Source organism: Nomia melanderi, chromosome 1, assembly GCF_051020985.1.
Source record: "Nomia melanderi isolate GNS246 chromosome 1, iyNomMela1, whole genome shotgun sequence".
Classification (NCBI taxonomy): Eukaryota; Metazoa; Arthropoda; class Insecta; order Hymenoptera; family Halictidae; genus Nomia; species Nomia melanderi.
Window position 1 is genome coordinate 21,240,838 of NC_134999.1, and position 24,058 is coordinate 21,264,895.

General features: G+C 44.5%; 1 protein-coding gene across 8 annotated transcripts; it reads right to left on the reverse strand.

The window, feature by feature from the left end:
- Positions 1 to 36: 36 nt before the first annotated feature.
- On the reverse strand, positions 37 to 23,387 carry LOC116426805 (uncharacterized). Of its 8 annotated transcripts, XM_076368642.1 has the most exons (19): positions 19,703 to 21,238; positions 18,528 to 19,614; positions 17,465 to 17,645; positions 16,982 to 17,048; positions 15,852 to 15,922; positions 14,745 to 15,642; positions 8,663 to 14,657; positions 8,348 to 8,481; positions 7,485 to 8,264; positions 7,291 to 7,405; positions 7,074 to 7,204; positions 6,857 to 7,000; positions 5,634 to 6,776; positions 5,144 to 5,559; positions 4,813 to 5,046; positions 3,760 to 4,653; positions 3,559 to 3,688; positions 3,169 to 3,475; positions 37 to 3,097 (listed from the first exon to the last, which is right to left on the reverse strand). In XM_076368642.1, exons 3-19 carry the CDS (start codon positions 17,620 to 17,622, stop codon positions 1,380 to 1,382), a joined length of 13,335 nt encoding a protein of 4,444 aa, XP_076224757.1. In that variant the 5' UTR covers positions 17,623 to 17,645; positions 18,528 to 19,614; positions 19,703 to 21,238; the 3' UTR covers positions 37 to 1,379. The 8 variants fall into 8 exon arrangements, with proteins under 8 accessions (XP_076224757.1, XP_076224747.1, XP_076224739.1 ...); XM_076368632.1 differs by lacking the exons at positions 18,528 to 19,614; positions 19,703 to 21,238 and adding an exon at positions 21,872 to 23,387; XM_076368624.1 differs by lacking the exons at positions 18,528 to 19,614; positions 19,703 to 21,238 and adding an exon at positions 21,850 to 23,387 and having other exon boundaries at positions 15,852 to 15,916.
- Positions 23,388 to 24,058: the final 671 nt, after the last annotated feature.

The following is a 24,058-nucleotide window of genomic DNA, read 5'->3' on the forward strand; positions in this document are numbered from 1 at the left end:
AAATGACGATCAATTTTATTATAAAAATCAAAAATATTTATGTGAAATTTTATGTTACACCATATTTACAGTTATTTACAAACTAGCATAGAACCTACTGTAATTTACAGAACGCTCTTCTTCAGTCTTACTTTTTTTTCTGTTCACCACCTCATGCTTGATACTCAAGAATTGAAGGTGGAAATTATACGGTGAAAAATACATTTTATACGCGCAAAACAATCATCTTTATAACACTTCATTATACACGATGTAAGTGTTAATATGCAAATTTCATGTTTATCGATATTATCTACAAAAAACATCCTATAATGGTCATTTAAACATTTCATTCTTCTTAATTACAATAAATAGAAATATGCGTTTAAAGTTGTGATTTACGAATGACTGTATATTATAAACATTTCGTAACATGAAATAATGTAACTTGGTACTCGGTAATGCTCTTTTAACATCGACAAGCGCTGTAATTTACATGTTAACATTTAAATCACAGATATCGATTACCTCTACATTTTCTGACTTACGAAAATGATTATATTCCGATTCGACACAAGAGTTGTTCATATTTAAAAAGTTTCACGGATTATCCCGCTTCGCCGAAACTCGGCAGTGCTTACATTGTAAGTACTTACTTACTTATTCCAAAGTAATTCTATTATATGTGATTATTGATCAAGTAAGAAGATACGGTTTATATACCATGGAACTTCATTATATTCCAAAATAAATAAGTTTAGTATTTGCTTCTTCAACTCGCGCAACTAACGGATCTTACGATATTTAAATACATTTACAGTTTCCATACTATATAACTACTGTTTTGATCTCAAGTTTTAACTCCCATTCACCGGTATATAGCACAATGTATTCTCTCGTCTTAACACTTATTTAATTACCCTCCTCTTCTTTAATACGATATATCCTTATGATCGATCAAGTGTCTGTTCTATAGATACACGTATGTGTTTCTGTGTGTAAGTAATATGCACTTTACAATAACCTTCTTTCGTACAACTATCGAATAATGCAAAATATATGTGATGTATCAAGGTTCGAAAACGTCCTAAGTTGCAATGAATTGAAAAAGAATAAATAGAAATGATTAATAACGCTAATAGGCGAATTACATGTAGGCTTATCCTCTTCCGTTCAAATACGGTGCCATTTTTGAATTTTATAAAAATTCAATGTACCATTACAGAAGAGTGTCATATGATACCGTATGTGAACTTTGGCTATCGTTAAGCATTGTACTAATAATAGCCGACGAACAAATATATAAATATTGCATATTAATTTAAATCCTATGTGAAACTTAATTTATCTTTTTACATTCTTGGCATCCAAGGGAATTACCTTGTATATACGCCCATTAATTACTTTAACTTCTTAAGTGTCACTGTATCTGTTGCCTTATGTTTAATGTCTCTCAATATTACTTTCGGATCAATGTTTATCAGCTGCGAAAGAGTGGTACAGTTCACCTTCATTCGATGACCGCCAACTACCATATATGTATTTAACTTGGCCAGATTAACAGGACTCTTAGGAATGCCGTAATATGAAAATTGTTTAGTTTTGGGCAACTGTTGTCTATCACTGGCCTTAGGAGATGAAATATATCTTGAATACGGATTGATACTTTTCCTAGCAACCGCCTTCACTTTGTAAGGAATGAGATTAGTGCGAATAGATGGTTTCGCTGTAGATTTCCTCGCTACTGCGTGATTCTTTGGTTTCTCTATAACAAGTTCTTTCTGATCAATATCAAGATACTCGACATTAGACTTCAACCATTTCACGTTATTCATTATTTTCTCTAACAGCGATTCGTAGTTCTGTATACTTTCTATCTTCAGTTCCATGCCAGGGTGCTCTTCGGTGTTGTGTGTAGATACCTGTGTTGGAGAACTGTAGGTTTTGTTGCAATATTTACACTTGTATAAGTTTATATGTTTAGACACATGGTTCTTCATCACATTAATGAAACTAGTTGTGAACGGGCACTCCGGACACGCGTATCCCTTGAGTCCTTTGGCTTTCTCTTGTTTCTTGAAGTTCAATGGCAGATGAGAGTGGAACATTCCATGATGAGTCTTCATTTTCACCTCAGAGTCGCACAGTTCGTCGCACCATTGGCAGATCCAACCTTCTTGCTTCAATCCGGATGCATTGCTATGCGACTGCTGCTGCAAATACAGTCCATACGAGGACTCTGTTTCTTCTGCCTTTGAACACTGAGATTTCATCGCGGAGTCATCGTCCAACAGTTGTAATTCTTTGTACCTAAATGGATAGACAGACTTCAACTTGGATGGTTCACTGGACAATTTCGATTCTTTATGCGCCGTACTCCAATGACTCTGAACCTCGTCTAGAGACTTGCTACGGAAGGAACAGTAAAAGCAACAGTAATAAATCTGCTGATCGTCTTTCGAATCAGAAATCTGTTCTTCCTCTATATCATCGCTATAGTCATCGGTACGAGCTTTCTTATCCAACTGCATACTGTCGCATTCACTGGACGACTCGAACGCCGCTGCATCGTCAGATTTGAATGGATGATGGACTTCCAAATGGTTCCAAAGTTCGGCTTTGGTTCCAGAAGTGAAAGGACAATAGGTACATTTCAATTTTTGTTTCGATGCGACGTGTACTCTCATGTGTCCCTTCAGACCAGCTAGATTAACAGCAGCAAAGCCACACACGTTGCACTTCTCTTGTGCCTCGGGTTGTTGGGCTTCATTGTTGTCATGTTCTACGGCCTCTTCGCTCAGTTTCCTCTTGCGTTTCTTGGTTCTCTTCGGGAACACCAATCCGTATTCTTTCTGCCAAAATTCCTCTGTTAACTCTGGTCCACCGGCGTCTGGATTCTGAACAATTTTTTCTGGACAACCCGGATGTTTGGAACGTATATGCTGACGCATTAAACTTTCTGAATTGGTGCTACGGTCACAATACGGACACAAGAACCCTAGTCGCTTCAGATGCGTTAACTGTACATGCAATTTGAAACCACGCCATCGTGTAAACGTCATTTTGCAGTGTTTACAGACTAATGGCTTCTCCTGCTCCTCTTCCACTGGCGCAGCAGCTATATAAAAGTTGTATTTTCAGAAAACTGGAGATAGAAATGATTGAGCTAAGTAAAATTCATTAAGTTACCTGTATCGACATCTGCCACGTTTTCCGGTTTGTCACTCTTTACTGGACTTTCATCCATAATGAGACCTTCGTTATCTTTACCAGTATCCTCTAATGTCTCCACATCAACATCAGGCTCTTGAGCTTTACCGTCTTGTGGATTAGACTTATCGACGACAGTCGCAGCTTTCGTACTTTTCGCAGCAGAATGCTGAGTAGTTTTAGCAGCAGATACTTTAGAATTAATTCCAGTATCCGAACCACTTACGTTTTGTTTGGCCAAAAATGCTTTTATCATAAGCGTTTGCTTTGCCAATAACGTACCAACCTACAATTGACAGTATATAAGTAATAAATGTATGTAGTTTGTGCAGTTTCTGAACATACGATAAAATTAAAAAATGTACATACCCATTCTTCAATGTCATTATCCGGTGACAATGGTTCGTGGAGAGATCGCTCACCATTGTGATGTTTTGTGAAATGTTTGAACAAAGCATTGCGATTCACTGATAAATAACCACATTCCTTACAGTGCCATCTGCAATACCATTTAAATTAATAAGGGAATTCATTTATATAAATTAATTTAATCAAACTACAGATATATACCTCGCGTAATTTAATTCTCTATAAAGATGATCTCTCATATCATGCTTGTACTTCGTTTTAAACTGTGTACATAGAGTACAAACATACATATTGCCATCAGCTTTACCGTAAGGACCGAATCTACCCACGTCTAACTCGTTCGAATCGTTGTCTTCAACTACTTTAACTTTAGTTTCTTTCGCTTTATCCGGCGCGTTAGGCGTTTCACTAGAATTCTCTAGTTCTAACGGCGCTTTGTCACAAGAAAGTACTCTCTTAGATTTTTCTTTCGCTGGCTTGGCGTCGTCTAGAGAATTTGATTTTCCTGGCTTGATTTTCGCTGCTTTAGGAGGTTGTTGTTCCACGTCGCTCTTTCTTTTCCCTGCTTTCGATGTTAACTCTGCAGATGTTTCGCCCTCTTCTTCTAAAAGAATTCCACGGATGTGTCTAATTCTAGGCATATCCCTCCTCCAAAGGGGCGTGGTGTCAAAGGGTTCCTCCTGGCTACTTTGCTCGATATTCTCTCCGCTCTTTTTGTTCACGCCTTTTATCCGCTGATATATTAATATATAGTCAACGTTGGGGTCGTTAGAGTGTTTACTGTTAATGTGCTGTTCAAACATGATTTTTCCACTTGTCTTAAAGGGGCACAGTGTACACTTGTATTGGGATTTTTCATCGTGGGCTGTTGCAGCATGAGTTACCATCTCAGCCTTATACACGCATTTATAATCACAAATGTTGCATTTCCAGTGATTTCCGTCTGGGTCTGGAATCTCTTCTTCGTTTTCCTCTTGAGCAGACTGATTATTCTCTGTGTATTCCAATTCTCTGATCACTTTAACGAAAGGTCTTTTTTCCGGATGTTTGTCGGATAGATGTCTTTCCACAACGTGTCTAGTCAATAATTTATCGCTTTTAAACAACATAGAAAATGAACTAATACAAATTGAAAATCCTTCAAACATTTGACAAGCATATTGACACATATTAAAACGTGACCTCTTATGTTTGTCAAATGTTCGAACATAAAAATTTCAATTATGCATCCTCGACGTAGATATTATTATATACCTATGGTAGTGATGGTGATTACAGTGAGAACATTTGTAAAGTCTGGTGTCATGCATTTTCAAATGAACAGCCATCTTATCAATCGCTATATTCAATCCTTCTTGACCTGGCGGTGGTTGAGGGCAGTGGGGACATCGAAAATACTGTTCTTCGGAGTGCAATGCTTTTAAATGACACCTTAACATTGCTTCGTCAACTGTTAAATAATTACATTCAGCCACGCCGCATACATATCTGTTGCAAGGCGACGATGGTTAATGAATATTTAGTAAAGTGTGTAATATAATTAGTAAAAAAAATAATTTATAATATCCACATTTCTAAAACTTGCCTTTTATGTTCTGGAACGAATTTCGGAATAAACTCGTCGTCGTTATCTTTAATAGTTTCTTTCGGTTTTCCTCCCATTCGTCCATTTTGATGAGAACTGCTGGCTAAATTCACCATTTTGTCAAACATTCGCTCTTTCTTGTCTAAGCAAGGCACAGGGTTCACCGGACCACTTTCCGGTACGGTTTCATCTTTCATGTGCAGTTTCAAGTGCCTGATAATGTTTGTTCGTACCTTAGTTGTATAAGGACACACGGCACATTGCACTACACGATTATATATAGCCTGACGTGGTAGGGCTTCTATTTCATCGGGACTGAAGGATAATTTTTCCATGTCACTCGCTGCCTTATCGTTTTCTTTTTCTACAGATTTTGTACTTTTACGTTTCTTTCCTTTCTTATCCCCACTTTGAGTCTATACAAGAAACATATATGTAATAAATTGGCCATTAAGAACAGCTTACTTTCATAAAAGGAAAATATACTTACAACAGGCTGTACAATAAATAAACCATCGACAGATGGGTTCTTCGGATCAGCTGGAACTAATTTACTAGTGGCAACTCTATGCTTCGCTTTCATATGTGCTATTGCTTGGTAGCCCACTGTGCACCTCATTTTGCACAAAGAACAGCCGAAACGTTTTAGCCCATGAACTTTCAAATGTTCCAATAAAAATCCGATCTTCAGGAAGCGCTTGTTACAGTGAGCACAGTTCAAATTTTTATTTTCGCCCCGTTGGGGACACTCCTTCACATGGGTTCGCAAATGGCTTGCATTCTGTGCACCGTAATCACAGAATTCATAACCACATTTATATAATTTTGTTCCTGAAAAACCTGTGTCCTTAATATCCTCCAGTGTTAAGGGTTTGTCATTTTTCTTCGCTACGTTATTGGAACTGCCAACAGTTTCTATAGATTTGTTCGAATTCTCGGTATCACTGGACAATTGCCCCTTCATCTCAGTTTCCAGGCTGGGAGTATCTGTTTTGGCTTTTTTGGTCAACTCGGGGCTCTCTTCTTTAGTACAATCAGACACATCCTTATCGTTTTTCAAAGAAGTGGTCTCTGATTCCACAATGTCTACAATCTCAATATCACTATCCTCCGCTTTACTTTCATTTGTATCCATGTTAACGATAGGGGACGCACCATTGGAACGACTGCTAATGTTTTTCAAGAAGTCAGGATTATCGAGTAGATTTATATTTACAAATTCATCGTTGCAGTCAAGGCTTCCCTCTGGAAGATCCATTGTAGTATTTTTATCGGAAAGAATGCTACTTATTTTAGCAGTATCCAATAAATTAACGCCTGGAGCATCACTCTTTGTACCGTCAAAAGATTTGGTTGACATTTTTTCCTGTGAAGGGGAACCGATGCTCGATATGCTAGATACAAACAAAGTTGACAACGACTTATTTAACGCTTCGTTCTCATCTTTGTCTAACATGTTGATATCGTCTGGTAATTGGGAGTACGAAGCTTTGCGAGTAAGAGATGCAGCAACAGTGTCCATTACAATCGAATCTTTGTTATCGCTTCCAATGTTGTCTAGCTCTATCACTTCGGTATCATCGTCCAGTGTCTTCAGAATTAATTGATCTATTACATTCTTTTTGGGGGATGCCTAAAATATAAAGTGTAAAATATAATTAAATATAATTAATGAGATTAATGCGTGAATATTATTCACGAAAATATATTCACCTGTAGAGGAAGAGATCTTTCCAAAACTTGAGGTAGTCGGTTACAGTGACACGAGCTTAAGTGAACGTGTATGTCGTTTAAAGTGTCTGATCCGTGCAAGCAATACAGGCACTGATATTTGTAAAACCCATGGGTCTTGTAATGCTACAAAGAGATTCATCGATTAAAACAACTGACCCGAGTTTAGTATCAATGATAGGCAATTCAAATGATTTACCGTCATGAGTTGTTCAATTTTCGGACATGCGATACGACAAACGTGACATTTGAAAGTAGAGAACAATAACAAATGTTTGCTTTTTATGTGACCCATGAAGGACTCCGGAACATAGAACAACCTATTACAATCTGTAATGTAAATTATAATTTTCTGTTCTTAGTAAGCGTTTTTACAGTCGGATATAAAGCTTATAATTCAACTCAAGTAACCATACCGTGTCGACATACATAAGGATGTACAAAATCATGTCTATTCACTTCCTCTTTCACTGGCACTTCTTTCGCTAATTTACCGAGCAGAACACCGTGAAGACCAGGATGGGACGTGGTCTATAAATACAATTTAAATGTTAGATATGCCAAAGAAAATTAAAAGAAAAATGTAGAATAGAAAACTTAGCTTCCGTACCTGATGTATCCGAACATACGAAAGCGTAACCGCTCTGTAAAAACAGTAAGCGCACTGATAACGACAATGTGAATGTTTATCCTCTATGTGCGTCTTCATTTGATGCCAATCTTCCAACACCATGTAGCAATAAGCACACTTCTGATAATCGTGTGGTGCTTTCTGACCACTCTTCTCACTTACGTGTTGCGCATAATGTTGTTGGTATTGTTCCACCGCGTCAGTTGTGAAGTTACAAAAGCGTCCCATACACTTGTACAAATGAGACAGTTTAGAGGACTTCAACATCGCATTGTAAGCGTCCGCGGATTTCAATTTAAGCGCAGGGGACGGTAACACTGAATCTTTGGGTTTCAGAATGGTAGGCGTTCGGACCACTTTCAGAATTTTGTAATTCAGATTGGACGATTGGGGCGATGCTCCGACATTCACAGTGCGCGTAGTTACCGGTGTCACGACTGTGCTTTTGTTTACCGAAAGGGGAAACGACAATGCATTTTCAACTTGAATGACTTTGGACTTTGGTGCGATTGGAATAAAACCAGGGGACAACTGCGTGGTGGTGACGGAGACTGGCACGGGAGATAGACTCTTCACTGGAATCAACTTCACGGTATCTGTTGCAGCAGATTGCATTGTCTGAATATTTTTCGTTAGCGGTTGCGCGATGGTGACGGTATTCAATCTTTTCAAAATCAGAGGCGCATTGGATTTCTTCAGTACGGAAACGGCTTTGCTTTTTATGGGAGAAGTTTCTACTGCTTTTCTAATATCGTTTATCTGCAATAGAGAAGAAACAACTTAAATACCAGGAGCCACGCAGGAAAGGAGAACACTTAATTCGGTAATCATCGGTCACTTACAATAGGGCTCTCGACGCTATCGTTATCGACACTCGGCGCTAGACTGACTACATTCTCAATTTTCAAAAACGAACATTCCTCTTCTCCGTCTGGTTTTAATAAATTCTCCATATTATCTGGAGCAGTAATTCCACCTGTTAGATAAAACAATGTACATACAACTGAGTAATAAGACATACAATAGTTCCCAAGAGTTACTTGGATTATTTAAACGTTCTTAAAATTATTCGTGTAATAAAATACACGATTGAAAATCACTTTTAACTATCATCATTTTGAAGAAAGCAGTTAGTGAATTATACTTTCTATACATACTGGGTTTCACAGAGTGTCCATCTTCATGAAATCCTGGAAGCTGAGTTGATGCGGACAACATGTCACCACTCAGTCGCCTTAATCTAATGAAATTCTTGGGTGGATTAGCATTGTCGTGTCCTTCCGCTGATATTTCATGGAACTTGTTTTCCATTTTTCCCACAAATCGTTTGATACTTGACATGGGTACTACATCCGGTGGTTTTGGAATGGAACAGATTGAGAACGCTTTCTCAGCGGTTTCTATAGGTTCAAACGAGCTCTCTTCTTTGCATGTTTCAAGTGGTTTTGCGGATTGAAGCTGAGCAGCGAGTCTTTGAATGGTTGTAAGCATTGGATCCTTGGAAGAGGCATTAATGTTGGAAGTCTCCTTCAAAAGCATGTTTACATCTGTGGGTAGCTCTGTATCCGATTGCTCGCTACTATAATCAGACTCGTACACCGAAGCAGAATATCCGACATTGTCATTATCACTGATTTCTGTGTCAATCTCCTCATTCTTCTTTTGATCCAACGTTATCAGGGGATCTCTAATTTTTACATCTGTTTGATCCGCTTCGGAGGCAGGTTGAAAATCACTTTCCGCATTTGTTGATTGCGCTCTTAAAACAGAGCTGTCAGACTGCTTATTCGAAGAATCTTGAGTCAATGATAGATTTCTCTCTACTTCCTCTGAAGCGGAAACATTGGAAACAGAAGCTAACTCTGTAGTAGTATTTTCAGATTCCGCTGAAGCAGGCAAAGTGGTGGAGCTAGTACTAATTTTACTAGGAACGTTAGCAGTAATATTAGATTCTTTCTCACTGGTCGATGCAACTGTATTCGTCTTCATCTTATCCTTCAATTTGTCTATGATAGAAAGACCCTTCTTGGACGCATCCTTTTGCAATTTGATACCAATGTTCTGAATAATTTCTTGCATTTTTCTTTTCCTCTCCAACTGTATTTCCACTTCTTTTTTCTCTAATTCCGGTGGACAAACGAACACGCTCAAATTTCCTGTTGGCAAATTGGAATCTGCATCCGGGGTGGACAATTTCTTCTTTTCATTGCACTCGGATGGCGCATCCGAATGCTCCTCATTGTTCTGTGGCTTACACTCTGCTGAATCTTTTGTTTTCTTATCTTTAACCTGACACGCTTGATCCTTCTCAACAGGGACTTCGGTTACATTAACATCATCCTGTTCAACGTCGGTTATTACGATACTCGCTGACGCTTCCAAACCTTCTGAAGTTGATCGAGATACTTCTGCCTTCACATTTTTATTTACCACGTCGTCTGCAGATTCTATTTTAACAACGTTAAGAGACATGTCTATCTTAATGACACTAGTTTCAGAATTCTCCTTATGCCATAATTCAAAATGCTGTATCAAATTTGATTTCTTTAACTGAATGTAGTTGCAACTCGAACACAGGTAGCCGTACACGCGGTTTTCTTCGGGTATGTCGTCTTCGGTTATAGCTTCATTGAATGTTTCCTTGAACTTCCTGCAGACTTTGTAATAATGCGTTCTCATAGAAGACTTCGCCACGGCCTGATAGGGGCAAGTATTGCATCTGAATCGGTACTCCCCAGTATGGGTGGTGCAATGTTCATAAAACGCTTCCAGCGCTACCTTGGCAGTGCCTTCTGTAAAGAAGGAACAGAATCTGCAGTGGAATTTAAACGTTTCTTCCGTCAGAGGCTTTAACGACATATTCTCTACGTCATTATCCTTCGCGTCCTGAATCGCAAGTTGAGCATCTGCGAGCTTCAATCTTGAAATAAGGATCTCTTTACCAGGATGATTAAGCTTGTAATGATGCACAATGTTTTTACCCGTGAAAAAGCAGAGCAAACATTTGTATCTCTCTTGCCCAGTCCACGCGTAATCTATCAATTTATTTATATTCAACTTATCGAAAGCTTTGTCTGTTTCTACTTTATTTTTAGCTGGACTTTTCGACTCGTTAGTAACGGCAACTTCAACGACGCTATCTTTAATTTCCGGCAGCGTCTCGGTAACCGGAGCCTTATTCTTATCATTTTTGGAATCCGATGAATCCGCTTCCGTGTCATTCGGAATAGCATCAAGATCTTCATTAGCGGTATCCTTATCTTTAACACTGTCTTCGAGTGTCGCCTCGACACACTGATTGCTATCGTTCAGTGAATTATTGTCACTGCTCGCTTTCTCTACCGATATGGAGTCGTCGGTTGCTCTGGACGTTTCCATTTCGGAACTAATATTAAGATCAGAGTCCTTGGAAGAACAGGACGCAGGAGCCTTCTTCCTCTTTTTCTTAGATAATATCCCCATCTGCCAGTTGAACTTCTTTTTCTTCTTCTTCGCCGATGACTTCTTGACGTTCTGTTCAGTGGGCAACTGGTCGTTGACGTCGTCATCTATATCCGCGTCGCTTCCTTTGTCCGCTACATTGGCGTCTTTGCTCAGCTCGGCCTTCGAAGTTACCAATCCTACCAAAATATTACTGAGCAGTTCCTCGTTGGTCCCGCCGTCTATTTTCGTTGAACCGGAATTGACTTTCTTCGTCGAAGCGACGCTGCTGGACATGGACACGTCAGAAATGATACTTTCTTCGTCGGAGAACACGTCGTCTTTGCTCTCGCTGACCACCTCGCTGGAACCGCCCTTTTTCTTCGCGATCTTCTTCGAAGGACTTGGAGCGGACTTCTTCTTATCCGTTGCTTCCGGTTCGGGAATCTTGTCCGGACGCAGCGAGATGTCCACCGCTGCTGTAAGCTCGGACACATCTATGCCGAAGCTTTCGTCGGAGGAACTGTCGAACATCACCTTCGAACAATCCAGCTTGGAAATGTCTGTCTTCTCGACCACGACGCGAGGTTCTTTGATAATTTCCTTGTTAATTATACGTTTGCTTCTTCGCAGCGTGTCCGACTCCTCGTCCGGACTGGTCGACGTGGTAGGATTCTGGGCGAGTTCGGTTCGCAAAGCTAACGGTTGATCTTCTTCGCTGTCGGAACTGTGAGTGTACTGCTTAGATCGCTGCCGGGTTATTCGCTGCGCTTCCTTCCTGCCCCTGCCTTTGACCTTACCGATGCTTTCGTTGAGTCGAGGTTTGGCAGTCTTCTTCTTGGAGGAGGTCACCGAAGGCTCTTCGCAGTCCGAGGTCGTCTCCTTGATGGACTCGTCCTTCTTGCTAGTGGGCGTCACCGGAACAGGCGTAACAGTGCCAGTCTGCTGACTTTCCTTCTGCGTGCGACACAATCGGTGGCCAGTGGCTGCTACAACGTCGTCGCTGATGAACATCTCTCTGATATCTTCCTGAAGCATCTCCAAAGAGTTTCTCCTCTTCGCCTTCGCCTTCGGTGCCTTGCTACTGTTCTCTTCGACCGACTCTTCGCTCTTCGGCTCCTCTTTAGTCTCCTCCTTCGATTCTGTTTTCTCTACGCTTGGAACCTCTTGCTCTTTGTCCTTCGCCTTATCTTCAGGGATATCCTGTTCAATCGCACTGTCCTGCTTGATGTCCTCATCAGCCGTTTTCAGTTTCGAAGATTCAGCAGCGACAGACGGTTCCTCTGCATCTTTGTTCAGGTTGGACTTCAGATCATCGTCCGAAGGGTTTTCAACCGATTCTTTCTTAGGCGTGCTCAAAATGCCTAACCTGTCGGCCAGGGTTTCCTCGTCCGAGCTATCCGAGACGATCACTCGTCGTTTCTTCTTCACGTGTGGCTTCTTAGTCTCTAGAGTGTCCTCTTTGTCCGAGCTGCTGCTCTCAGACTCGGACTCGATGATCTTCTTGATCTTCTTCAGCTTCTTCGCTTGGAACACTTCCCCCAGCCGCTGCATAAACTTGGCTTGCTCCACGAACTTCTTCCCCTCGCCGAACTCGAAGGACTTCCTAATCAAAGCTTCGATCCACTCTTGAGTCACCTCTTCCTTCGGCTTCGACCCTTCCAGTTCCGCCTCGTCCTTCTTCGCTTTCTCAGCGTTACCGGAAGGTTTAGCGGAAGTGGTGGTGATAGAGTCCGGCTCGCCTTGGTTCGGATCGTTACCCTCCTCGACGGGTTGGAGGACCGAGACGGTCTCCTCCTTCGGGTCCTCCTTCGGCTCCTCCTTCGGCTCCTCCTTCGGATCGTCCTTCGGATCCTCCTTCTTCTCAACGACGCCACCGTTCCAATCCTCCTCCAGTAGGATGTTGCCATCGCTGCTACTGCTCACCTCACCGGCAGTGTCGTCCTTCTCCTTTTCGCTCTTGGCCTTTCCGTCCCGTCTGTCGACGAAGACGTCCGGTATCTTGGTCTCGTCCGGAATATGACTGGACGTGGGCGACTCCGACGACTCGTTGCGCTTGATCTTCGGTATCTTGAAGTTCTGCAGACTACCTTGCACCGACTTCGCCTTCGTGTCGATCACTCCGTAGAGACTTTCCAAGGGAGACTGCATCTTGTCTTTGGACAGCTTCTCCTGCGTCTTGGGACTGACCTCCGAATCCGAGCGTCGATGGGGCTCGGCCGGTTTAGGCGGCGACTTGGTTTTCTCCTTGGCTTTCCTGAACCCCGGCGAAAACGGCTGCGCGGTGGACCGTTTCCTGGGGTCTCTTTCGATGAAGCCGACATCTTTGTTGGTTTTGGCAGGGGTGAAATGTTTGTCTTTGGCCAAACGCGGGTCCCTGACGGATGCAGCGTTATCTCTCGACTGGCTCGGGCTTTGGTTGATCGAGCTGTGCTCCACTCGTACTCTAGGGTCCCGTTCGGAGATGTTCCTAGTGTCTCGGGAGAACCGATTGCAGTTGTCCCAATCGTTGTGACTGTCTCTGGCCCATTCCGTTCTCCGCGCATCGCGGTTGAAATTGTTGCGACCCCTGCGACCTCTTCCTCCGCCGCGATCCCTGTCCCTGTTCCAAGGACAGGGCGTGCTCGGCCTGGAATACGGTCCCGAGGCGTCCGGAGGTCCCTTCGGGCCACACGAACCTTCGTTGTCCGGCCTGTACGGTGCGTCGTTCGCCCGCGAGGTCTGAGGGTCCCAGGGCGGTCTCGGATGCGAGTACTCCATTCCTCTGTCGAACGGCGGTTCGTACGGTCTGTTCTCGCCTTGGAAGTTCCTGTACTGGGGCCCGATCGGGAATCTCGTAGGGGAAATCATCGGCTGTATCGTTGGCACGTTCGGAACGTCCACGTTGGACATGTCCTCCGGTCGGGGTATGTGGTTCGTGTTCGGACTCATCATCGGCCTGATACCGGGATTCATGTTGGCCGGGAACTGAGTGGGCCTCAACGGTCCCTCGTTCACCTGATGCGGGTCCACGTGAATCGAGTCTCTGCTCGACCCCACGTTCCACATGTCCTGGTGCATCCCCATGGAGTGCGGATAGTTTTGCGCGGGCGAGTTCGGCACACCGTTGAAGTTGGAAGACGGGGGCCATTGGTTGTTGCAGAATTCGTTCGCGTTCATCGGAACGTGCATCGGCGGAGGGGGAGGGGGTGGAGGCGGAGGCGGAGGAGGAGGCCAGTGGGACTGGTTGGGCAGCTGTCTGTTGAAATACTCCGGACCCTCGATTCTAAACTCTGTGTCTATCCTAGGCGGGACCATTTCCGGGCTGACGATGTTCGGTCGCCTCTGATACATCAGAGGGTTCCTCTCGTCGGGCTTCGTCGGACCGGCATGGTGCACCGGGATCTGACCGGGCATATCATCGTCGGGCCTGCAATGCGGGTGCATGTTCCCCTTGTCTTTATCGATACCGTGATTGTCGCGCATCTGACGCGGGTGCCTTTCGTAATTGTCGGCGTAACGGAGCTCCGTCTTCGTGCCAGACGGAGAGGGAGCTCTACTCCTATTGTCGATCGGCTTTTCTTGCACGTTGTGCATTAAACTACTAGTCGACGCTCCCTTCATCTCGCTCGACTTCACAGCGTCGATCTTTGCGTTGGCGGGAACGCTCGGCAGACACTTCCTGGTGGTCAACTTGACTATGTGTTTGTCTACCTCCTCCCAACGTCTCTCGCTCTCGCTATCGATGTCCTCCTGCGTCAGTAAGAAATGCTTACATACCTTCGCCTCCCTAGCGGCCGTGCCTAACTCGTGTTTACTTAAATCCTTTTTGAATGTTACCTCTTCCTTGGACTTATCGCGCTTCCTCTCCGTTTTACCGTCGCTCTCCTCGCTCAACAATTCCGCCAGGTCCTCCATCGACAGCGGGGGTTTGTTCGAGATCGGCGGCGGAGAAAGCAACGGCGCCGGCGGTTTCGAGACGGGCCGCGCCACCTGCTCCTTTAGCCTCGGCGACGTGATCTTGCGTTTCGGAAACAAGATGTCCGGATCCGGAGACTTCAGCCTGACGTCCGGCACGTTCACCGGCGAGTCCGGCCTCGTGTCCACCTGGATATCCAGGTTGAGCAACCGATTCTTCTCTAGCATCGACGTGAGTCGCCTGGAACCACCGAGAGATGGGACCGGGACCGTCGGTATGTGTCGAGAGGAATGCATCATGGACGCGTGGCTTCTTCCGTCGTTCGATTTCTGGGGCAGATTGCTCCCCACCATTTTGATGGCGGTGCTCACGTCGTGGGCGGAAGTGACCACGGACGCCCAACTTTTGTTCCGCGCGTGCTGACTCTCGTTCTCCTCCAGCATGTCCCACTCGGAGAACGAAACGTCGTCGCTGCCGAGCGCGCTCTTCATCGAGCCGCGCTGACAGGAGTTAGGGGACAATCCGAGGTGATCGTTGCCCGTCCGTTCCGTGGGTATGATGATGGGAGATTTAGTCGGTAGCGTTTCGATCGGGTCGGGACTGGCGGGTTTGCTCGCGGGTTTGCTATCGTCGATGAAGTCCACGCTCCGCTCAGTGGGGATTATTATCGGCGCAACTTGAGAGCCGGAGTCGGGACTGACGGGAGGACTCGGGCTGGCAGGCGTCTCGTGGACTTCTTGCTCCTCCATCGCATCCCTGTGCGACTGGGACCTGTCGTTCATCATTTTGTTTTGTTCGCCGCTTGAAGCCTCCCCTCCGCTGAAAACCATTGAACCCAATTTTACAGGATCACCTGAACGCCGTTGCTCGTGATATCGGCGATTCCCGAGCAATGCTTTACTTTCTTTTCCCGTTGACACCGATTACTGGGAAATTCATCGCTCTACGTTACTTTCGGAGCTGTCTCGCGCGTTAGACGGTTCAAGTACGATACGCACGAATACGATAGAGTCGCCGATGATACTTACGTCGAGGTATGCGCAGAGCCGCCGGCATTCTTCTTGTTCGGAAAATGCAATCCAGGAGTATTTCCCTGAAACTCGTGTCAGATTAGAATGATTAAAATAAAAAAACCATACATGCACTACAAAGCCTGTAAACAACCAAAAATATAAAGAACGGAGTCTAAGGAGGATTGTGAAGCAACTACGATCGTTGAAAAAATGAAGTGGAAAGAAACAAACGAAACCAAATCGGAGAGGAGAATTTCTTTCGATCTACTCATCTAGAAGCATTCACTAATCTCGTTGTGCCTTGATGTGCTGTACATCCGTGGAACACCGCACGGACTTTGATCGGTGTCGTTCGAGTAGTTTTAGTGTAGATACGTATCGTTTTCGGAAGTATGTTACAACAGAGTCGTTCCAAGTGCAGTCACAAAAATACAGTGGGCATTATGCATAAAGAAAAAAGATGCGAATACAGTGTACACCGAGGTGGAAAAAGTTCTATGTAAGTACAGGTGCAGCTATCGCAACTGCTCTATCAAGCACGTGTCGAAACAATCTGCGTGTCGTGAAACGATATAAAAGAGCTGTTCTAACGTGGCATCGTCTGAATTGTCATCCCCTTTTGCTGCGCCAAAAATACCAAGTGGACACCGTGTTCGTCGGTTCGACGTTAGAAACGGAAATTGCATGACGCGGGTCGAACACAATCGTCCGACTAATATAAATGAATGCCCAAGGATCCTCGTTTATATCTTTCATCGGCGGATACAATATAAATGAAACGCAAATACAGCGTGAGGCGAAACATTGCCAGGTAAATCGCACACACTGCCAACAGGTTCACTGAACTTCGCGCAATGGACAACCGTCTCATTAGATTAACCAGTCAACTGTGTGTTTCACGAGTATACTCGTCGGTTTAAAGCTCGAAGTAGTAGCAATTTTCTCGAATACCGTTATTAATCATTATCGATGATTACTGATACACGCTCGTCGTTGCTCGACTTTATTGGACCACGAGCGATTTTTCAAACTAAATCCCACAGTTGAAACTGCTCGACGATGTCCTCGAATCTCGATAAATTTCAGCCGAAAGATTCAGTGCACCTTGTTCAGCAGTGCGGGACAGGTTCGTGTCGTATAGTTACCTTCTCTACTTTGTTGTGTAACTTCTGTAGAACGTCTTCGCATCGCTGCAGCGTCTCGATCTTCAGTCTATTTCATTGGGAAGACATCATCATTAGTTGTTCCTCGTATTACAGAGAATTTGTTAAAATGCAAATTTTAGTGAAAGATAAGAGAACAAGCCAAACGACGCGTTTCAATTGAAATTGTAATCGTTACACGTGGCTTTATTAACGTGCAAGGAACAGGGCTTGAAAGAACCTAAATTTCATGGTCACGTGAGTTCCAGTTAACATCCCTGTATCGGTCTACAGGATATCAGTTCCAGGAACTGTGAGCTTTCAAGACAACGAGTGAAATAGCGTGAAAAACAATGAGTTTTGGGAATGATTTCAAGCCCTGGTGAAAAGTATCTGCCAGCGACCGGTGTCGACAGGAAAATGGCAAGGAAACGTGTAACGTTGTTGTATACTCGACTGTGTCCAGTGATTATCCGCGAAACGTACTTTCTCTTGCTGTTCGACAAAATCCCGTGAAGGCTTTGCATTTTCTGCAGCTGAACCTCCCGCGACTTGTCCTTCACGTTTTGCAACCTCTCTATCATCGCTTCCAAAAACGGAATATATTTTTGCATCTCGGCGAACTTCTTGTCGTACTCGTCCATCTTGTTTTCTGTATATCGTTCACCTGTGTCGGGAGAAGAAAATATTTATACCTCTGTTTCTCGTCATTACTCCGATTGCTTTCGATCTTTAATTAAACACATTCGCCTGCTCGCCTCGGGCATTTGAATATTAAACATTTCCCGAGATCGCTCAATTAATCGACGCTCGTAAACATACACTGATTCCGATTTCAAACAATATGGCGGACGGTAAGAAGCAACGGGGAAAGAAACGAATTTTAAGTCCCGACCAAATTCGTCGGGTCACTCGAATAATAATATTGTTACGCCATTCCGATAGCTTCCTTCGATCCGTAAAAATTGTTCGGGAAGCTTATCTTTCATTAACAAAGTATCTTGACGATAGCGAGTCTTATCATTCGATTCGTAAACCGTTGAGCTCAAAAACGGGGAGAGAGTCGTGGAGAATGGTTGGGAAACACGTAACGGAGTATACGTTACATTTTCTTCAATTTAATAACTCTGGAATATTCTATATTTCGTGAAATATAAATTAAATTATAAAGGCAACGAGATCAATATTTTGGGCCGGGTGATAAACGAAGGTGAGCTCGAAACCAAGGTCGACGTTTATTATAAAAAAAAGAAACGATTCTTTTGGATTCTAGATTATTCGCAGTTCTTGCTTTATTCGATTATTCGCAATTTTAAACATTCGTCAGTATTATTCAAAAACAGCACAATTCGTAGATTATACCCCACTGTACTTCCTCAAAGAATTTCGAATTTAATTATCACACAATATTCACAGTGACGGCGTTCATAGTTCACAACCGTATTTATCGAACCTTTTAAAAATCGAATTAAAAAGAGTAACGGTATTACTCCAAAAAAAAGAAACGATTCATCCGACGATATAATCCTTGTAAAAAAATATACTGTACCGATGGGACAAACAGAGGTTCCAGACGTAAAAAATCAGCACAATTCCCCGGAAGCGGAATTCGCGAGAAAACGTTTCCCTTTGGAATTCGGGTGATCGCATCGAAGCAAAGCCGTGGGAAAACGGCATTGGGCTTGTGCAGTCGAGAACAATTCGGAACGAGGCATGAACCGTTAACGGATTCAAACAATGTTTGACACGGCACTGATTAGATCACAATGGAAGTCACCCCCGTTAATAGGTTAAACTTTGTCCGGCGGTATTTATAGACTGTTTTCCGTATTAACCCGTTCATAGCCCACGTGTTTCCTCTCTCGCAATCAATAACAGGAATACAATGAAACGCCACGAGAGTTATATATCCGACGCGCGTGTATGAAAGAAAGGAGTATGCCGATTCGTTCGCATTGCTTTATTCTCGTACATCGTGCAGTTCGGCAGACGTGCACGCGCCACGATACAGAATAAAACTGTTTCACGTGTTCACTTCGTCTTCACTGCACTCTCGGCATCCAGCATCGTCACACGATCGAACGGCACACCGTGACAACACGAGGCACCGCGTGTAACGTGTTCCCGCAACGCACGATTCGACACGGCAAACTCATTTTCCACGACGCACTATTCGCTTCCTCTTCACCACTTTGCAACAACAACACCTGTGCGCGATCATGTTTTCCAGAGGCACGGGAGAAAAGGGAAGCAACAGCTCTCTCGACGAACACACTTTCCCCCTTCGAGACGCAATCGCATCCGAATCCATAGATGAAGACGGACTAACCCTTGTCGGCAGATGTCGAGCCGCTTTTGACCTGCCCTCTTGTATACACTCGGGGCAAACCTGTATTCATACATCGCCTTCGCCTCGAGCAGAAAAACCAAGTTTAAAATAATGCTCACCGTCCGCTTATATTTAGCCTAAGGAAAGCTAAGTTTTTATATCTTCGTCGTTGTACATTTTATGTACGTCACGTGTAATACTCCGTTCCTCCGAACTCGATAGTCTTATTTCTCTATCGATTCCCGCTCCGTTTCGGTCGATTTATTTTCCGTCTCGATCACCTGTCGTTCGACAAATTTTTCTTTCACTGTCGAATCGAAAGCGACGTTGGTAAGAGAAGCAATTTGGAATTTAACGAAAATGTCAACGCGGATAAATGATCCAGCATGGATTACCGTGTGGTTATACAGCTGATCGTTCAGGTAACGAACGTCGGGTATCAACGAAAACGCATTTCGAAATGGTTTTCATTAATTCCTCGTTCGAAAAGTTTCTCAAGTTTCCCACCCTGCGAGCCAGTCGAATACTAGCCTCTAGTCGTTATCTATGTTTTTTTCTCGTTACTGGTCTCTCATGTTCGTCCGATCCGAACGGAGTTTCACGTTTGCTCTAAGTACGATCCCATGCGTGCGTACACGCGCGTCTCCATGAGAATTTCCTCGACTGCCTCTACGCACATACTTTCACTCGTGCCGTGCGTTCATCCGCACTTCCATCCACTTTTACAGCGTGCTCTTACACACGGCCGGTTATCCGTGCTCTTGAGACGCGTATACTTTAAGGTTAAGCGTGATAGAGGCAAGAACTGGACCTTGCCCAACTTGCACCTCTACCATCGCGTATATTATTAACGTGTCCCGTCGTGATGGTGTAACAAAGGCGTTATCGTTATCATCGTTCGCTCTCGAAACGAGGAAAGGAACACGAGGAACCACGGACGAGAATACAGCCGGGGATAAATACCTTCGAAACCTTCACTCGAGCATCCAACGTACGTTCGATCGGCAACCGAGTGTGTACGGTCAGGTAATTCACGCTGGACGGCTGCGACCACTTTTTTTTTTCTTTTTACCGTGCCTCGCGATTTCCAATTATCTCGACCCTTGGCGCGCACCAGGCTTCACGTACATAATTCATCGGCCTGTGGACGTGCCGCTCGTGGCAAAATCGGCGGGACAGGCGAGAGGAACATCCTCGGAAGAAACCTCTTTGGTCACGTTTTACTCGGCTCTCAGCACGCGTCTCTTACGCGATCCTGGCTGAGAGGAAGTAGATGGCGGTACCGTCGAGGAGAATCCAAATCATCGGTAGATAGCGGTTCGGTAGTAAAGATGGCGTCTTCTCGATTCTATGCAATGCCGCAGGATGAGATACTCTCCGTCTGGGCGATTCGAACGCGAGCATTTTCGAGCTCGCGTACGTCCCGACGGTTGGAGAAACGTTAGCAGGTCGGCCCGGTCGGCATGCGCGGGCACACCGATCGTCCACCTTGAATTTGTCGCGCGTTCAATTAATATCGGCAACTCGAAACGACATCCGGTGAGATCGTATTAAAGAAAATGGCCGTTCGGAAGATCGCGGAAATTTCTGTTCGGACTCCGAAGAATCGGGTCGGTAACATGGTTCGATGGTATTTAAAGGCAACGATGAGGCTGCTTTACGGAGCTAGCCGTAAAATCGACTAGCGAACTACTAGCAATTAAATCCGTCGAACTTGACACGCATTACTCGAACGACCAACTGCGCATTAAGCGACTGTACACGGAACAAAGTGTTACGAGCATTCGATCGCTACCATCGGGATGACGATTTATCGTTATTTAATAATAACCAGCGGAGCGACTAATTTGAAATGTAAATACGCCGTGTGCAACAGTGTCGAGTGGAGCATGGCACACGTCACGCACTGCGTGCATCGAAAAACCGTCGAATGTTGCAACGTACGGGCAATGGAACCGCGTCGTCCGTCGCGAACCACCGAGTTCTTCTCTCCCGCACTATTCGTTTCACTGTCCCTACGTTTCCATTCGTCGCGGGCTCCTAGCTCGTCGTCGATACTCCGCTTCGCGACGACGGGCTACGCGTCGACCATCGGAGAAACCATCGAGCCCTTTAACCGCGAGATCGACTTTTATCGCTCGTGCACCGAAATGTCGCAGAAATATATGCTCTCGAATCTCGGTGCGAGCGTTCGCTCGTGTCCGCGTCGAAAGCAACTATTCGTCTAGAAACCGAAAAAGCAAGGTCGGAGAAAATATCTGCGACGGAGTACCGAGGATCGAACGTGGCCACGGTGCGTTTTAATTAGATTTAATTGTCTGTCCACGGTAAAAGAACCACCGTCCGCAACGCAGTGATCGATTCGACGCATTAGCTATACGTCACTCCAGGATTCATTTCTAAGTACACGCGTCGCTGTAACGCGACGAACTCGATGATTGTACGCTCGACGATAGCGAAATTCGGAAGCGCGTAACTGCCGTCCGCGAGACGGCTACCCGCCTATGGGAACAATATATTGTTTAAAACGAACGTAACTGACCGTGTAATCTTCCATTCCTTACCAGAGAATAGATTGTTCGCTCACGACAGGTCGCCACCTGATAAAACATTACACTGCTGATAATCGTCGTTCGCATTGATCTTTCGGTCCACGCACGATCCTGCGTCCCCAGGGCCAGCGATGGGAGTAGCAGCAACGCCAGCAACAATAGTAACAGCAGCAACACAACAGCCCGACGAAAGTCTATGAGATATCCCGAACGGTATTAATGCATGCCTACGTGCACGCAGAGAGGCGGAATAAGTCTCTCTCTCTCTCTCTCTCTCTCTCTTTGTTGCTCTCTTTCCGTCTCTCTGTCGCGAGCGCGCGCGCGCTTCGCCTATCTCTCTCTGTCTCTCCGGATTCTCGCACAATGTCGCAGTTACGTTAGAACTGACACTTCCTTTTTGCTCCGAGTTTTGCAGCGCGCTCTATAATTCCGCATTGCGAGAAATGGACCCTTAACGACGGAACGCTCGAGCAACGGAATACGTTCGCTCGGTTTCGCGAGAGAGTTTACTTGCCGGGCAGAGAACGTCACTCCCTAACGATACACCCACAAAGAGACGTGTCACACGGAGACGGGAAATCCTATGAGGAATTTTTTCGACAGTTTGTACCTGTGCCAGCCTTGACAGTTGTCCGAACGAGATACTCGCTCGAAGGGCGACACTTTCGATGACCGTTGAAATCTCAAACTAAAGAATAACAGCATCCTTTCGCACGGAACTGGTCTGCGGCTGTCTCCGTGCGATAGTTCGCATTTACTATTCCGATATCACGAGACACGACTCCTTGACATCTCTCGTTCACATCGAAATCTTGTCTCTGGACGCTCCGAACAACCACCGTTCGTCTCTCTCGGGCCACGATCGTTCGGCATAATGTCTCGCTTGATATCTTCCGAACGTGAATAATACACATTGGTATAACTGTATCATGAGAATCACGTAACTGTTCTTTCCCTACGTATCACAGTAGAAAATGTCGTGTTTCGGTTACTCTGGATTATCCTCGGAACGCTCGGCGACAATTCGGCAAGACGTGCGACGGGAACAGGACTGCTCTTATTAGAGAGCATACCTTTATTAATTAGAATCGCACTGCTTACGAGGAAACGGGCGGAATGGCAACCCTGAAGGGCGCACGATATACAATGGCTGCCATTAATGGCGCTAGGCTAAATGATTTCGCATGAATCTGCCAATACATTCTTCGCTAGACGCTACGTGTCTTTTATCACGTTCGCATACTCGCAAACCGAACCTTTTTCCCCCCGTCATTTTGTTTGCTTCGGGGCAACAATGCGAGCGAGAAATATCGAACGAGACGACCAGAGCTCGAGAAACTGTCGAGTAAGATGATCTCTTTAACGGAACGATGTGTCTGTCTGTCGCCTTACCAGTCTGCTCTTGAATTTCTCACGACACGAGAGATCGATCACACGCCTCGCAAATGGAACGTCGATACACGCCCTGGCTTCCTAACTATTATTCTAGGATACCGAAAGCGAACGTACCTTGCGTTGCCATTTCCTCGCGTGTTACTTTATCTGACGTTACAATTACGAGTAGTCGGTATTTGGTGTTATCTAAATGAGAAATTAAGAATCTGATACGTATGTATGATATTTATTGTGGGAGAATACGTTCCGCGGGATTCGTGGATTCGGGAAGGCATATGGAAGAAAATTAGTCCAAGATCTGTTAAATGTTCATATACGAGAAATTGTCACAGAGACACTGATTAAATGGTTTAGTAAGTTGATCGTACTTTTCGGAATAAGAGATCCCGCTGTTGCGAGGAATATTACGTGACCGAGATCGCAAGTTAACAGGACGAACAATGCACCTTGAACCACGGACGTCCGCCATTTACAAACTTCTGCGTACGTCTCGCAGTGTCTGATTTGCACGATTCGGGAATTCTCGGTGAGGGGACACGAGACTTGCCGAAAACACCCGAGGTCAAAATAATTTCTACGAATGTACGTTGTTCCAACTATCGAGTACAACGTAAAACATCGCGTATGGATGCGTGAGAAATTATAAATGGCAACGAAATGTAATGTTATACATGTTAGACAAATTAAATATAATTATAAAAATTTATGTACCGCTATACCTTTTTCGCAGCTCGTAGAAACATGTAAATTAAAGCTCATCGTTAGTTCTGTTTCAAAGTAACTATTTTATGAGATCACTGAAAA

Coding starts and splice junctions, on each gene's coding strand:
- LOC116426805 (XM_076368622.1), bottom strand. CDS start 21,946: ATGCGAACGACGATTATCAGCAGTGTAATGTTTTATCAGGTGGCGACC. Junction 14,658..14,744: donor GCGATAAGTCCAAGGAAGAG/GTAACATTCAAA, acceptor TTACTGACGCAG/GAGGACATCGATAGCGAGAG. Junction 4,654..4,812: donor AATCACCATCACTACCATAG/GTATATAATAAT, acceptor GTTGTTTAAAAG/CGATAAATTATTGACTAGAC.